General features: G+C 37.2%; 2 protein-coding genes across 7 annotated transcripts in view; one reads left to right on the plus strand and one right to left on the minus strand.

Moving 5' to 3' along the window:
- Positions 1 to 9132, minus strand: part of PUS10 (pseudouridine synthase 10) — a 70032-nt gene extending 60900 nt beyond the window's left edge. For 2 of the 6 annotated variants that reach the window (XM_048222667.2, XM_048222670.2), the window contains exons 1-4: positions 8719 to 8807; positions 5229 to 5369; positions 1887 to 2150; positions 1053 to 1139 (exon numbers count right to left, since the gene is read on the minus strand). In XM_048222667.2, coding sequence (XP_048078624.1) covers positions 1053 to 1139; positions 1887 to 2150; positions 5229 to 5354 — 477 coding nt within the window. In that variant the 5' untranslated portion in view covers positions 5355 to 5369; positions 8719 to 8807. The other 4 variants (XM_026485239.4, XM_048222671.2, XM_026485255.4 and 1 more) reach the window with 3 other exon arrangements.
- Positions 8788 to 15822, plus strand: part of PEX13 (peroxisomal biogenesis factor 13) — a 31202-nt gene continuing 24167 nt past the window's right edge. Inside the window, exon 1 of the mRNA XM_026485287.4 lies at positions 8788 to 9346. Coding sequence (XP_026341072.1) covers positions 9255 to 9346 — 92 coding nt within the window. The 5' untranslated portion in view covers positions 8788 to 9254. The remainder of the gene's footprint in view (positions 9347 to 15822) is intronic.

Here is a 15822-nt window from a genome sequence, read left to right on the forward strand (position 1 = left end):
GATATAATGTTCTAGTGATACTTTCAGATTCTTAGGGAAAAGACACCCTACACATATAAATGGATATATTTAGAACTCATTGTTGTAATTTGAAATTACAAAGCTCATTTTCCCTATAGGATAGTTTTATTTTTCATGTCAGTTTTGACACACAAGAATGTTACAGTAATGACTACTATTATTTTCTTCATTTAACAAAGGAAAAAAGTTAAAATAAATAGAAGGCTCTTTCTTTCCCTTTTCCTATTGACTAAAAGGGATGCCACCTTTTTATATTTTACTCCAGAAAATAAGAAGGTTCATCGTAACTAAAATGACCCTACCCCCACCCCTTTACAACATGCATACATCTACCCCAAAACTTCTCTGAAGTTCTGGTCAAATCTCTTTCTCTGACCAACATGCCTCATACAGATCTAAAGCTTAATGAATATATGCTATAGAATGAGGACCTTTAAAAAAAATGGCATAAGGAGCACTGTTTCCTTCACTAAGTCTTCAAAAAGTGACTTAAACTAGTCACATGAAAATAAGAGAAATTCTCTGAAATCTCTACCTTTCAATTCCTTTAGAGAACTCCTGGCCTTTGGGATTCTCATGTTCAAAGGCACTATGCTTTTATTACATAACTTCCCACAGAAGACTGAACCATGTGATATTCTCAGTCCTGCTGACACAATAAATATTAAAATATTTATAAATATTTATAAATATATATTATATTTATAACATATAAATAAAATATACGTTTAAATTATATTATAAATATAATATAAAATATATTATAAGTATTAATAAATATTAAAAACTAAAACAAAAAACCAAAAAAACCCAGTCCTATGATAAACTAATTTAATAATTCCTTTCCTCACCCATTCATTCAACATTATTAAGCAGCTATAATAACGCCATGTTTTCAGTCATCGATCATTCAATAAGTACACAAAAAATGGAAAATACAGTATGGTAAGGAATATTTTTTACATCTCCATTTTTTGAGATATTTCTAGCATGCATTTCACATATAGTTTTATGCATTTAAATGACCTTACCTCTCTTACAGATAGCTGTGGTGGAAAGGAGACTGAAAATACCAAGTTGGTAAATTCAAATCCAGAGGCCTCAACTTTTTGGCACACCTAAAAAAGTATTACATAAAAGGATTTTTTTATTATATAAAACAGTATTTATCTATATAAATTCTCAGGAATTGCTGAAAACCTTAAACAAATCTTCATAACATAAGTTTTTGGTCCAGAACACGGCACTACACTTCTAAACTTTTACCTCTGGGAATTCTCATAAGCATTCCAAAATCAAGTATTTGCTAATTATGACCCTGAAGACTGATATCACGAGATGCCAACACAGCCAGGACTCACTTGCAGAATAATCTGTTGAGTGTCAAAATAGTTTTCTCTTAGATCACCTCATAACTTAAAAAATATTTTTAAACAAAATAAAGCCAAATTTGGCACTCTTGACAGCTGGAAACAAAAGGCAATCCCACATTCAATCATGTACCTTCCACAAGACGTAACACTTGTTTTTTCAAGACACTAATAGGTATGACAAAGAGCTTTTCTCTAACTCCTTAGCTATATTAAACAGCAGAGGGAAAACCACTATATTTCTCTTCAGTTGAGTAGTACTCATGACTGAAACACATGGACACCTACTTCATTAATTTTCAGTTATCTTCTTAATAAAAAAGTAATTTGAGAATAGTAGGCTTGTTTTTTTTAATTAAGAAATGTTTTAATGATCCACTGGTGTAAAACAAGTTGAAATTAATGGTACTGTTAACTTTAGATACAAGAATTCTAGGCTTTAAGACTGAAAATTTCTACATAATTGCGAATATAATAAAAAAACAGATGATTTACCTTTTTAATGAACACTTTTTCACAGAATTCTTGAAGAATTCCTAGACATACATTGCATACATTTAAATTTGAGTTCTTGGAAGCAGTGCTACCATCTTCAATAACGGAGACCCTTCCCTCTCCATTCTGACTCAGATTATCAGTCCCATCAATCCCATCTTCTAGTTCTTGTAGTCGAATTTTCTTGGGAGGTGGGTTTGGAACTTCCAAAATTAACTCATCTTTTTCAATTTCCAGAAATTTCTGTAGTTCATTGAGCAACTCCTGAAAAGTTAATTTGAAAAAAGTAATAACCCTTTTACAATGCCCTTAAGACGACAACAGGAGTAAAATTGTGATACATTGAAGACTTATACAATATTGATTTATATCAGTTTTGGAGCAATCGATTAATTTTATTAGCCAGCATTGGCTTTCTGGGGAATTTAAAAGAGAATTACCTAGCTCCCACAATATATGTGTGAATATTTTTCCAAAAGAGTTTCATATATTAATGAAGTTAAAGTCCTAAATCTGAGGCAGAAGATTCCATTAACAAATTTATTACAGGCATAACTCATTTTACTGTGCTTCAGTTTATTGTGCTTTGCAAATACTGCATCTTTATAAAACGAAAGTTTGAGGCAACCTTCTATCAAGCAAGTCTATCAGCACCATTTTTCCAACAGCATTTGTTCACTTTTTGTCTCTGTCACATTTTAGTAATTCTCACAATATTTGAAATTTTTTCATTATTACACTTGTGACAGTAATCTGTGATCAGGGATCATTACTTGCTGAAAGCTCAGATGATGGTTAGTACTTTTTAGCAATAAATTATTTTTTAATTAAGTATGTACATTTCTTAGACATAATGCTATTACACAATAGACTACAAATATGCTTTCATCTGCACTGGGAAACCAAAAAATAATTTGACTCACTTCATTGTGACATTCACTTTATTATGGTAGTCTGGAACCAAACCCACAATCTATGAGGTATGCCTGTAATTTGGTTTGTAGTTATATTGTGAGGGTCATTCACTTGCTAATTTTAGTAAAAACAAACAAACGTCAATTCTAATTATTAATAAATAGAAATACGAAATGAATTTCCATCCTTGCTAAGTTATTTAATAATCTCACAATCACTAAAACATCTTTACAACATTTATTAATATGAAATCTGAAAAATCAGAAATTATACATCTATTAAGTAAAAATAATTTCAAGACAAGTTACTAAACAAAGGTAAACAGTTGCTGGCAATGCTGAAAATTAACATAGTAATTACAAAAACCAAACATTCTGGTTGGCTTCATTTCTGTCACCCTTTGTACTAGAATGCTAAAAGTTGCATTCTTTTGAAACCATTCTCATATTTTAGACATTTCACCCATCTAAATACTCAGAGGACTTTGTTTTGTTTAAATTAGACAGATTCTATTATTTAGTTGTTGAATAGATATCCTTTTAAAATTTACTCAGATTACAATTTACTGACTCTAAAGAAAAAAATTTCACTCAAACAAATTTAATTCATTTTATTAGGACGGTAGCTCTATTTCATCTTTAACAGAAATACTAATACATACATACAGATATAGGTATATTATGACCCACACAAATATGTTTATTACCTAAGTTCTATAATTTCAGCATAACATAGTACATGTATATGTATGTGTACATACATAGAGGACTACAAAGATCAAAATTTAAGTACATTTACAAAAAATTTTTTCTTCAAATATTTTCATGTTTATTTACATAAAATGATACAAATAAAAGTTGGCAACACTAAGTCTCTTTATATAATATATATTTTAAATCTTAAAACATATTTTAAATATGAAAACAAATGCATAGAATAGAATAGACTCATATAATGTGTCTGAAAAATGTGTAAGGAGAATTACACAAAACCATTCTGATTATTATTTCATAGTCATAGTGTGTATAAATGAATATACACATATATATTAATCATCATAGCATATGTACCATTTTCAAAGTGTTTTCACATACTTTATTAGAAATTGTCCCTTAAAATCCTGTGAGGTGGATGTTATCATCATTCCCATTTAGAGAGGAGAAAACTGAAGCTGGAACTGGGATTCAAATCCATGTCTTCTAGCTCCAAATTCTAGGCTTTGGATTCAGACAGACAGTTCATATCCTAGCTTGCTCACTTAATAGCTGTGTAACTTTGGGCAGGTTGTTTAACCTCTCTGTGCCTCAGTTTCTTCATCTGAAAATAGAGACAATCATAGTATGTACTTACCTAGTAGGTTATTATTAGGATTAGATGAGAGCTTGACATATAAAAATGTTACATGAATATCAGATATAATTATTATTTCCAAAATAAAACAACTCATACATAGGAAAAATTATTGTTACTGCTAACTCCTGAGCAATTTTTAAAAATTGTAAGAAACTGAGTGTGGGGGTGCCTGGGTGGCTCAGTCGTTAAGCGTTTGCCCTCAGCCCAGGGCGTGATCCCAGGGTCCTGGGATCGAGCCCCAGATCGGGCTCCCTGCTCTGCTGGGAGCCTGCTTCTTCCTCTCCCACTCCCCCTGCTTGTGTTCCCTCTCTCGCTGGCTGTGTCTCTCTCTGTCAAATAAATAAATAAAATCTTTAAGAAAAAAAAAAAGAAACTGAGTGTGCGTGTGTGTATGAATATTGTTTAAGTATATATTTACATATATATGATTACCATCTGTCTCTAAAAAGAATGTCACTATTGGAATCAAGTATACTTCACAAAACATGTTACATATTTTTTGTGAAAGTATTCTGTTAAATAGTCAAAGCTCTCTCTATATATATTGCCATAAATGTCAAAGATCCCTGTATATTATTTTTGTTATTATTAATAGCAGTAAATAACGATGATGATAAGCATTTACTTCTGGAGGGTTGCAAATACCTATTTGTAAGTACAAATGGTAATACAGAAAACAGAAAAAGAAAAAAGGCAGCCAAATCCACAATGCTTCCACTTAATAGAAGATCTCAGGACTGTCATCCTCCTCTTGTCACATCTTACTAGTATCTGGTTAGAGGTGCTATTTTGTGATATCTGTGTTCTCTTTAGGGGAGGTATATACAAACATTAAATACACCAGGGATTTGCTCCACAAAGATCCCACTACATTAAATGTTAGATATAATCACTTAAGAAGGAATTTACAGTTTTATGGTACTAAAAGGAAATTCCAAATTTACCATTATCAGCAATTATTTTATTACAGTTTTTTTTTAATTAATGAAGAGTTATGGATAGATAATTGCCCTCAAATGTACAGGTATTCATTTTAGAATAAAGAAACTTTCTTTAGAAACAAAATGAAAGTACCTTGTAGGGAAGTTTGTAAGGTGCAGGAAAATCCACACCACAGAATCTGAAAATACATCTTGGACAGGTACCAGTACTGAGCAACAACCGGGCCACATGCTTGTTTTCCTCAGTCAGTGGAAACATATTGAGTAATTATAACTAGAAAGAAAGAAAAAAAGCAATGAACATCTTTCGCGTCTTACTTTCACAGACAAATATGTCATCACCTTAAGGGATAAAAACTAACTTTTATTTGAAAACATTATTTTGTACTCTCTAATAATATCCCTTCCATTATATGTATATTGAAACATAAACTTGAAGGACATTTATTCGATGGGCCAGGTAAAAGTTTCTAATTATCAAGGAATTTAGTGTAGCATTCTGGATTATGATAAAGTATATCAATATAACTAAATCAATTAAAAGAAATAAAAATAAAAATAATCAAGAATGGTTGTCTCTGAAGAAGGTAATAAAAACAAAGAATACGGAGTGAAGTTTTGTTATTTTGTACCATTCAGTGTTGTTTGAGAACACAAAGTAGCAAATTCAATAAACTTTTCCTGTTAGAAATTAAGAATGAGTTTGTTAGGAAAAAATAGATCAGTCTATATATTTTACTAGCCTCAATGATAGTTAAGCAGTCAAGTATTTAAACAAATTGATCAGTAAATCTAAAAACATTGATTATACTTTGATGAAATAACTAAATGACCACCAACTATTAGCAAAATGAGAAGAATCTGCTCCTTTCATGCACAAGTAAAACCTCCCCCCACGAAAAAAACCCCACAAATTAAATGCAAAATAATTTAGAGTAATTACCATCTAAAACAAGTTGTTACTTTTCACAATTTGAATAAATGCCCTTAGAAACCAATTAGAGAATGGAGTAAAATCCGATATAACTCTCTTGTCAGGAAGGAGGTGTATGAAAATTAAATTACCTAATCATTCTGTTTTGCAAAAATAGATCTTCTGATTAATCAACCAGCTCACATTACTTTAAAATGAGGAACTAGCAATATTTTAAAAAACAATGATTGCATGGCAATGTTGTGGTATGGTGGTCACACAGATAAAAAATGGTGGCACTTTTTAATTCATGCAGTGTCATAATTCAAATAAATTTGCTTAAAATTTGTGGAAGGGTTGAGCTCTTACCAACTCCTTACTGTGAAGATGTGATTCTTAGAATTAGTTTGTGTTTTCCAACCCTTTAAAACCCCTACTTACTTGCAAGTTTCTAAATGTTTGTGGCCACTTATCAAGAGTATATCGTTGACACAAAATAATGAAGAAGGCAGGTATATACTTCTACAAAACCCCTCACCACAAAAATCAGTTTTAGCAACCAGGACTACAAAAGACAGATTGCCTCTGGCTGAGTTCCAATTCAGGTGAATACAGTATGGGAGCTGGCAGACAGGAAGAAAAGAAAGTTAAGACTGCCTGGATACACCAGTGAAAAGTCTGAGATAGAGGATTAAAGCTCTGATTTAGGGTAGCCTAAGTAAATTTGGGTTCAAGGGCATTTTCGCAAAAGGACACATATTATTTGGAGAACACCTCGTATGTAGAGAAGTGCTGTGTGGTTATCATTATATACAAGTGATCTGAATTCCTTCTGCCAGGCCATTTAGTCTGCTAGTTTGATTCTGAGAAAGGGCTGTGATTCAGTGAGGGGCTGATTATCAGCATTTAAGGTATATCCTTGATTGCAATCCCCTCCCAGAGAAACTATTTCTGTCTCACTATCTTTTCTCCACCTTTCCATTACTTAAGACCAAAGATTTCATTTAATTCAGAATTAACCTTTAAGTCAGAGACAGAAACAATCCCTCTTGGTAAATAAATGCATGAGTATATTCTTAAAAGAACACTTTGTATCAAAGCTTTCCCGCAGATTTCAGTCAAATACTATTATTAAAATGGATGCTTTCTAAGGATAAGATGGGTCCATTTGTGACAACATGGATGGAGGGAACAGGTTATTATGCCAAGTGAAATAAGTCAGACTGAGAAAGATGACTACCATATGATTTCAACCTAAGTGGAATTTAAAAAACAAAACAAATGAATAAAACAAACAAAAAGCAGAATCTCTATAAATCTCTATAAATATGGTTGCCAGAGGGAAGAGGAGTGAGAAATACAGTCCCAGTTATGGAATAAGTCACTGGAATAAAAGGCAATGATTTGTAATAGGTCGTAGGGTGGTAACAGATGATAGCTATACTTGTGGTGAGCACAGAATGTCATACAGAGAAGTTGAATCACCGTTTTACACCTGAAACTAATGTAACATTGTGTGTCAACTACACTTAAATAAAAAAAATTATTTTTAATTGAGGAAAATGGATGCTTTCTTTCCTTTGGCTCAAAGGATGAAGGTTTATTTCTCCAATAGGTACACTTAGAATAAAGGTATCACACAAAGTCAACATATGACACATTACAATCTCTTGGCTCTGAGAAGTTCCCAAACCTGTTCAGAATTAGGAAGCCTCCTGTCCTGAGTTATTTGAAGAGGTCTTAAAAAAACAAAACAAGACAAACGCTCTTCAGCGTGTACGTGTCAGTAATGGAATGGTCTTCCAAACCCTCAAGATCATTTTCATTTAGCAACAATCTAGCGACTTCTCAAACAAGGTAACATTAAAAGGAGGAAATGCGTTCTGTCTTAAATTCAGTTGTTTCGTCTTGACGTACAGCACTGAAGGATTTCATAAGTCATCAGAATCAGTCGTTCCATATGAGGTTTATTATCCTTGAAAGCAAGCCCTGAGAAATGCATCTCATACTATAAGTTTTTCATTGTCGGTTGCCTTCGTTAAGATTTTCGTTTTTCGTTTACGTGCTTCTTTTACATAAAGAATTGGAACTAGTCATTGCAACAGAATCTCTTAACACGTGTCAGGATCCTTACGGGATTTGAGTCCTTTCTCCACAAACCAATGATAACTGGAGGAGACGATGGACTTTCTTTTCACCTCTTGGACTTACAGAAACCATTCGTTGCAAAGAGAGAAGGAGCAGGGCATATGAAAAAACACCAAAATGGCCAGACTGAGTATCACATCCCGTGAGGTTTCAACACTTATTTCCATACAGAAGTGTGTCATTCGTCTCACGGGGGTGGGGGCGTGTGTGGATTTTTCAAAGGAGACCCTCACAACTTTATTGTGCTACCGTTATACTCAATTGTAGAATCTACTCTAGACTTGGAAATTCAGCCAAGGTCTAACCTCCAGTCTCTCCTTCGGCCAATAAAGCCCTTCCCCTCCTTCAGTCAGGTCCAAGAAACTTCCCGTTCACCCCTCCTTGCCAACAAGGCCGCTCCAACAGGAAGGAAACTAACCTCTCCATCCACACCTCTCCAGCGCCCACGTCGTACCCCCACCCCTCAGACCTTCCTGCCTCACCTTCTCCCACGACGCCGGAGCCTGAGATTTAACCCCTTCCGGCCCCCCAGAGGGAACGGGGAAGACTAATGACAACGCACCTACTGCGTGTAGCAATTATGTTCCCCGAGGAAACGAGAGCTTTAGAACGAAAGTACCAGGCCCTTTCGCAAAGGCTGAGTGAACGCTCTCCTCTTCTTGTTTGTGGGGAAACCAGAAACACTGCCCGGCGCGCCGCCACAACCCCTCACCGCACCGCCACCCCCGCTGGCGTAGAAGTGCGTGGGTCAGAACTGCCGGCCTGAGCCGGACTAGTCCTGGAGCAGCCCCCGTGGGACTCCGACGTCTAGGAGTCGTAGTCGCTGCCAGAAATATCGATGAGCCCTTACCCTCAGGTATAGAACGGAAATTTTGGCTAAGGCGAATAAAAAGAGACTGTTCCTCACCCCCGTGGATTAGAGGTATCCTCCCTTCCTCAGGTACCATCCGGCAAAGTACCACAGCGACGTCCTAACTGCAGGGGTGGGCGGGGTGGAGGACTCGGTGTTCTGCCCATTGTGCCTGGCGCGCGAGGGGCTAGTGTACCCGGGCCTGGGGAGTCCCAGCGCGGATCGGGAGCCGAGCGGAGGCGGAGGATATGGCTTCTCAGCCGCCTCCTCCCCCGAAACCCTGGGAGACCCGCCGAATTCCTGGGGCCGGGCCAGGACCAGGACCTGGCCCCACTTTTCAGTGAGTATGGGATTCTTCTGGCCGCGGGTTTGGTGGGCCGGAACGGGGACCGGGCAGGAGACGGTTGAGGCCGTTGTTGCGCTGAGATGTCCCCTCCCCCTCTCAACCAGCCCTCAATGTTGAGGGGTTCAAGGTAGGGACGGGACGCCAGTGTAGGGAATTTCGATGCCAGACAGCTGTTTCTGACTCGACGGCTTTCGGTACGGACACTGTCCGGGGAGCCGCCGGGCGCCTCACTGGGTCCCTGTGCTTGGAAGAAAGGGGGAGGCTTCCTTCTTTCTTCTTTCTGTTAGCGGAACGCCGGGACCGAACTGCTTGACCCTCTCAAAAGCGTTAGACTTGGTCTTTCGTAGGTGAGGGTAGCGGGCATTTGCCCAGCCCCGGCTGGACAGGGAGCAAAGTCTTACAACCTCTCGAGAAGTTGGTGAAAGCCCAAAAGGTCGCTTTTACGCACTGGAACCCAAGCCTATATACACTTTGCGTTGTTTTTCAGCATAACTCAGCAATGTTTGAATAAGGATTTGGAGAAGCAACTTTCAAGCGGGAGTTCTAAATCCAAGGCCTATGGCTGGCCTTTGTGTGCAAAATAGTGTGTCACTTTTCTAAGGCCTGTGTGTTTTTTATTCGTTTTTAATGAATAATGGGGAAAAGGCTAAAATAGAATGAAAGAGAAGAGTTTCACAGCCTTGTGTGTTTCATGTTGGGTGGATCTGGACATCTAAATTTAGATGAGATTCGAATGGCAGATCACCTATCGTAGCAGGTTTATCTAACATATAAAAGTCCGCAGTACACTGGAATGTATTTCTTCTATGTTCGAAAATCTTGTAATCCTTATTTAAATGTCAAGATACTTGAACACATTGGCAACTTAATTTAATAATGATAGATACATAACAAATAATAAGCTTTAATTATACTGTTAAGCTGGGCGACACTTCCTGCTACCTTTTTTATGAGTGATTTGACTTTAAAAAAAAAATTTGGACAGCTATTCGGAAGACAGGTTTTATACTTTGGCATCTTGTTAAAGTTCTGTTTATGTAAAATTAACCATTTTCCCACTTTTTTTAATTTTAAATTTTAAACGTGTAGTGACTGGTAGAGTGTAAGACAGTGAATAGTTGTGTATTCACACTTAGCTTTAAGAAAATTTTTCCAGGGGCACCTGGGTGGCTCAGTCGGTTATGGGTCTGCCTTGGGTTCAGGTCGTGATCTCAGAGTTCAGGAATAAAGCCCCCCCCCCCCCCCCCCCCCCCCCCCCCGCATTGGGCTCCCTGCTCTGCCCCTCACACTGTACGTGCTCTCTCTCGCTCTGCTATCTCAAATAAAAGGAAAATTTTCCAGGTTTGCCTCAGATTTTATTTGCAGATTTTTTTTTTTAAATAAAAATTACATTAAAAAAAATTACAGAAACAGTTAAGCCTCCCATTCTTCTTTTCTGCTATTAACTACTGTCCCTATTTGGTGTTTCATGTACCCAATTATGTTTTTATACTTTATTGTATGCCTTAGTACTTAGGTTTGTGTGTTATATATATATGTCTGTATATATAGTGTTTAGTGTGTTTTTAGACTTTATGTTCAAACTATGTATCATTTTGGAAAATGTTTTTCCATTACATATTGATTTGAGGTTTATCTTGTTCATACATATAGCTGTAGTTCATTTTAATTGCAGTAGGATATTCTGTTATATAAAAACAAACTATTCTGTTGTAGATATTAAAATATTATGTATTAAAAACTGCTGCAGTGACCATTCTTTTTTTTTTTTTTAAGATAATTTATTTAGGAGCGCCTGGGTGGTGCAGTCGCTAAGCGTCTGCCTTCGGCTCCGGGCGTGATCCCAGGGTCCTGGGATCGAGCCCCACATCAGCAACTGCTGGGAGCCTGCTTCTTCCTCTCCCACTCCCCCTGCTTCTGTTCCCTCTCTCACTGGCTGTCTCTGTCAAATAAATAAATAAAATCTTTAAAAATAATTTAAAAAAAATAAGATTATTTATTTGAGAGAGAACATCCGTAGCGGGGAGGAAGGGAGGGAGAGGGAGGCACAGACTCCCCACAGAGCAGGGAGCCCAATGAGGGCCTGATCCCAGGACCCCAGGATAATCACCTGAGCCACCCAGGCGCCCCTGCAGTGACGGTTCTTGTGCCTTTCTCCTTGTCCACATTTCCAAGGGGTTTTCTAATAATGTGTTATTAGAAGTGGAATTGCTTGGTGGAGGGTATGCTTAGGTTCAAGTACTAACTAGTGCCGAGTTGCTCCCCAAAGTGGTTGTGTACTAGTTTTTACATTTTCACTAGCAAGGTATTCTGTTTCTCTACATTCTAACACTTGATGATGTTCTTTTTTTAGTTCTGAATTTGCCAATCTAATGGATGTGAAGTGATATTTAATCTTTAATTTGCATTTCTCTGGTTAGTAATAAGATTGAGCATCTCTTTGAATGTTAAATTAGCCGTTTGAATTTTTTCTGTTAATATCTTTTGCCCACTTTTTTAATTGGCTTTAGGTTTGCTTATCAACTTGTTAAGAGTCCTTTATTCATACTAATTCTGTTTTTGTATGTTTTCAATTTCTTTCAGTCTATGGCTTGTCTTCTTTTTTTTTTTTTTAAGATTTTATTTATTTATTTGACAGAGATAGAGACAGCCAGCGAGAGAGGGAACACAAGCAGGGGAGTGGGAGAGGAAGAAGCAGGCTCCTAGCGGAGGAGCCTGATGTGGGGCTCGATCCCAGAACGCCGGGATCACGCCCTGAGCCGAAGGCAGACGCCCAACCACTGTGCCACCCAGGCGCCCCTTATGCCTTGTCTTCTTGCTTTATTTGTATTCATGTTCATTTTTGTTGTACAGATACTTTTAATTTAAATATAGCCAAATTTTCATACTTCATTGTTTGTGTTTTTTTGTGTCTTGGTTAAGAAACCCTTTTTTCCCTCAGATCAAGAAAATTTTTCTCTCTGGGGTGCCTGGGTAGCACAGTGGTTAAGCATCTGCTTTCGGCTCAGGGCATGATCCCAGCATTCTGGGTTCGAGCCCCACATCAGGCTCCTCCACTAAGAGCCTGCTTCTTCCTCTCCCACTCCCTCTGCATGTGTTCCCTCTCTCGCTGGCTGTCTCTCTCTGTCAAATACATAAAATCTTTAAAAAAATTTTTTTTCTCTTATTTTTTTTAAATGTGGTGCATTTCACATTCATATTTTTAATCCACCTGAAACTGACTCTGTTGTACAAAATCAACACAAAATAGAGAACATAGTTTTTTTTCCCCCATGGGGATAAGTATCCCAGTACCATTAATTTATCTATTTTGTACTAGTTTATAATGCTATCTACATCCTATTAAGTTTTCCTAAATGTGTGGTCCTGTTTGAGGAACTTTCCCATATGTTCTATTGGTCTTTCTGTTCTTATGCTAGCACTACTCTTTTTTTTTTTTAAGATTGTATTTATTTATTTTAGAACAAGCAGGAGGAGGGGCAGAGGGGGAAGGAGAGAATCTCAAGCAGACTCCCCACTGAGAAACCCCTGCTAACAACCCTGAGATCATGACCTGAACTGAAATCAAGAGTCAGACTCTTAACTGACTGAGCCACCCAGGCACCCCCTCATTGTCTTTTTAATAAATTTTGATACCTGGTATATCAACAGCCTCCACACTTTGCTCTTCTTCAGAATTGCCTTTGTTACATTTACTCTTTATTAAAAAAAGGCTTATTGGGATTTTTATTGGGACTTTATGAGAATTTGGACCCGTTTTGTCTTAAGTAATGTTTTATAACTATCTCTTTGAAGTACTTTTCCATCTTTTATATCCAGCATAAGTCAGACTTAGTTTGTTCTGGTGGTTTAGTTGAAATTCTCTTGTGTTCCATGCTGACAGTCCTATCATTTACAAATAAGCCAGCATAGATAACCAATCCTTGTATCGCTCCTGACTTTCATCAGAATGCTTCTCAAATCTCACTATTAAGTACGATGTTCGTTTTTTTGTTTTCAATAGATTTCCTTTTGAACTTCTATCTCCTTACCTTGCTCAAATTTTGATTATGAAAGAGTTTTAAATTTCATGAATGACTTTTATACATTTATTGAGATAATTATATGCATTTTTTAATTTGAAAATGTGGTTTATTTCATCAATTACCTTTCTAATGTTGAATCATGAGTAAATTTCTTTTTTTTTTTATATAATGATTTTTTATTATATTATGTTAGTCACCATACAGTACATCCCTGGTTTCCAATGTAAGGCTCGATGATTCATTAGTTGTGTATAACACCCAGTGCACCATGCAATACGTGCCCTCCTTACTACCCATCACCGGCCTATCCCATTCCCCCACCCCCCTCCCCTCTGAGGCCCTCAGTTTGTTTCTCATAGTCCATAGTCTCTCATGTTTCATTCCCCCTTCTGATTACCCCCCCTTTCTTTATCCCTTTCTTCCCCTACTGATCATCCTAGTTCTTATGTTCCATAGATGAGAGAAATCATGTGATAGTTGTCTTTCTCTGCTTGACTTATTTCACTTAGCATTATCTCCTCCAGTGCCATCCATGTTGCAGCAAATGTTGAGAACTCATTCTTTCTGATAGCTGAGTAATATTCCATTGTATATATGGACCACAACTTCTTAATCCAGTCATCTGTTGAAGGGCATCTCGGCTCCTTCCACGATTTAGCTATTGTAGACATTGCTGCTATGAACATTGGGGTGCATATGGCCCTTCTCTTTACGACGTCTGTATCTTTGGGGTAAACACCCAGTAGTGCAATGGCTGGATCATAGGGTAGCTCAATTTTTAACTTTTTAAGGGACTTCCACACTGTTTTCCAGAGTGGCTGTACCAACTTGCATTCCCAGCAACAATGTAGGAGGGATCCCCTTTCTCCACATCCTCTCCAACAATTGTTGTTTCTTGCCTTGTCTATTTTTGCCATTCTAACTGGCGTAAGGTGGTATCTCAATGTGGTTTTGATTTGAATTTCCTTGATGGCTAATGATTTTGAACATTTTTTCATGTGTCTGTTAGCCATTTGTATGTCTTCATTGGAAAAGTGTCTGTTCATATCTTCTGCCCATTTTTTGATTTGTTCATTTGTTTCTTGTGTATTGAGTTTGAGAAGTTCTTTGTAGATCTTGGATACCAGTCCTTTATCTGTAGTGTCATTTGCAAATATATTCTCCCATTCCGTGGGCTGCCTCTTAGTTTTTCTGACTGTTTCCTTGACTGTGCAGAAACTTTTAATCTTGATGAAGTCCCATAAATTCATTTTATCTTTTGTTTCTCTTGCCTTTGGGGATATATCATGAAAAAGGTTGCTTTGGCCGATGTCGTAGAGGTTGCTGCCTATGTTCTCCTCTAGAATTTTGATGGATTCCTGTCTCACATCGAGGTCTTTCATCCATTTGGAGTTTATTTTTGTGTATGGTGTGAGATAGTGGTCAAGCTTCAGTCTTTTGCATGTAGCTGTCCAATTTTCCCAGCACCATTTATTGAAGAGACTGTCTTTTTCCCACCGGATGTTTTTTCCTGCTTTATCAAATATTAGTTGCCCAAAGAGCTGAGGGTCCATTTCTGGGCTCTCTATTCTGTTCCATTGGTCTATGTGTCTGTTTTTGTGCCAGTACCATGCTGTCTTTGTGATCACAGCTTTGTAGTACAGCTCGAAATCCGGCATTGTGATGCCCCCAGCTTTGTTTTTCCTTTTCAACAGTTCCTTGGAGATTCGGGGTCTTTTCTGTTTCCATACAAATTTAAGGACTATTTGTTCCAGTTCTTTGAAAAATGTCCTCGGTATTTTGATCGGGATAGCATTGGAAGTGTAGATTGCTCTGGGTAGCATGGACATTTTAACTATGTTAATTCTTCCGATCCATGAGCATGGAATATCTTTCCATCTTTTTATGTCTTCCTCAATGTCTTTCAAGAGTGATTTATAGTTTCTAGAATATAGGTCCTTTACGTCTCTGGTTAAGTTAATTCCAAGGTAACGTATGGTTTTTGGTGCTATTGTAAATGGGGTGGATTCCCTAATTTCTCTTTCTTCGGTCTCGTTATTCGTGTATAGAAATGCAACTGATTTCTGAGCATTGATTTTGTATCCCGCCACGTTACTGAATTGCTCTATAACTTCTAATAGTTTGGGAGTGGCTTCTTTTGGGTTTTCCATATAGAGTATCATGTCATCTGCGAAGAGAGACATTTTGACTTCTTCTTTGCCGATTTGAATACCTTTGATCCCTTTTTGTCGTCTGATTGCTGTTGCAAGGACTTCTAGTACTATGTTGAATAATAGTGGCGAGAGTGGGCATCCTTGTCGAGTTCCTGATCTTAAGGGAAAGGCTTCCAGCTTTTCCCCATTGAGAATAATATTTGCAGTAGGCTTTTCATAGATGGCTTTTATGAGATTGAGAAATGTACTTTCTATTCCTACACTCTGAAGGGTTTTAATCAGGAAAGGATGC

Source organism: Ursus arctos, unplaced genomic scaffold (assembly GCF_023065955.2).
Source record: "Ursus arctos isolate Adak ecotype North America unplaced genomic scaffold, UrsArc2.0 scaffold_8, whole genome shotgun sequence".
NCBI lineage: Eukaryota > Metazoa > Chordata > Mammalia > Carnivora > Ursidae > Ursus > Ursus arctos.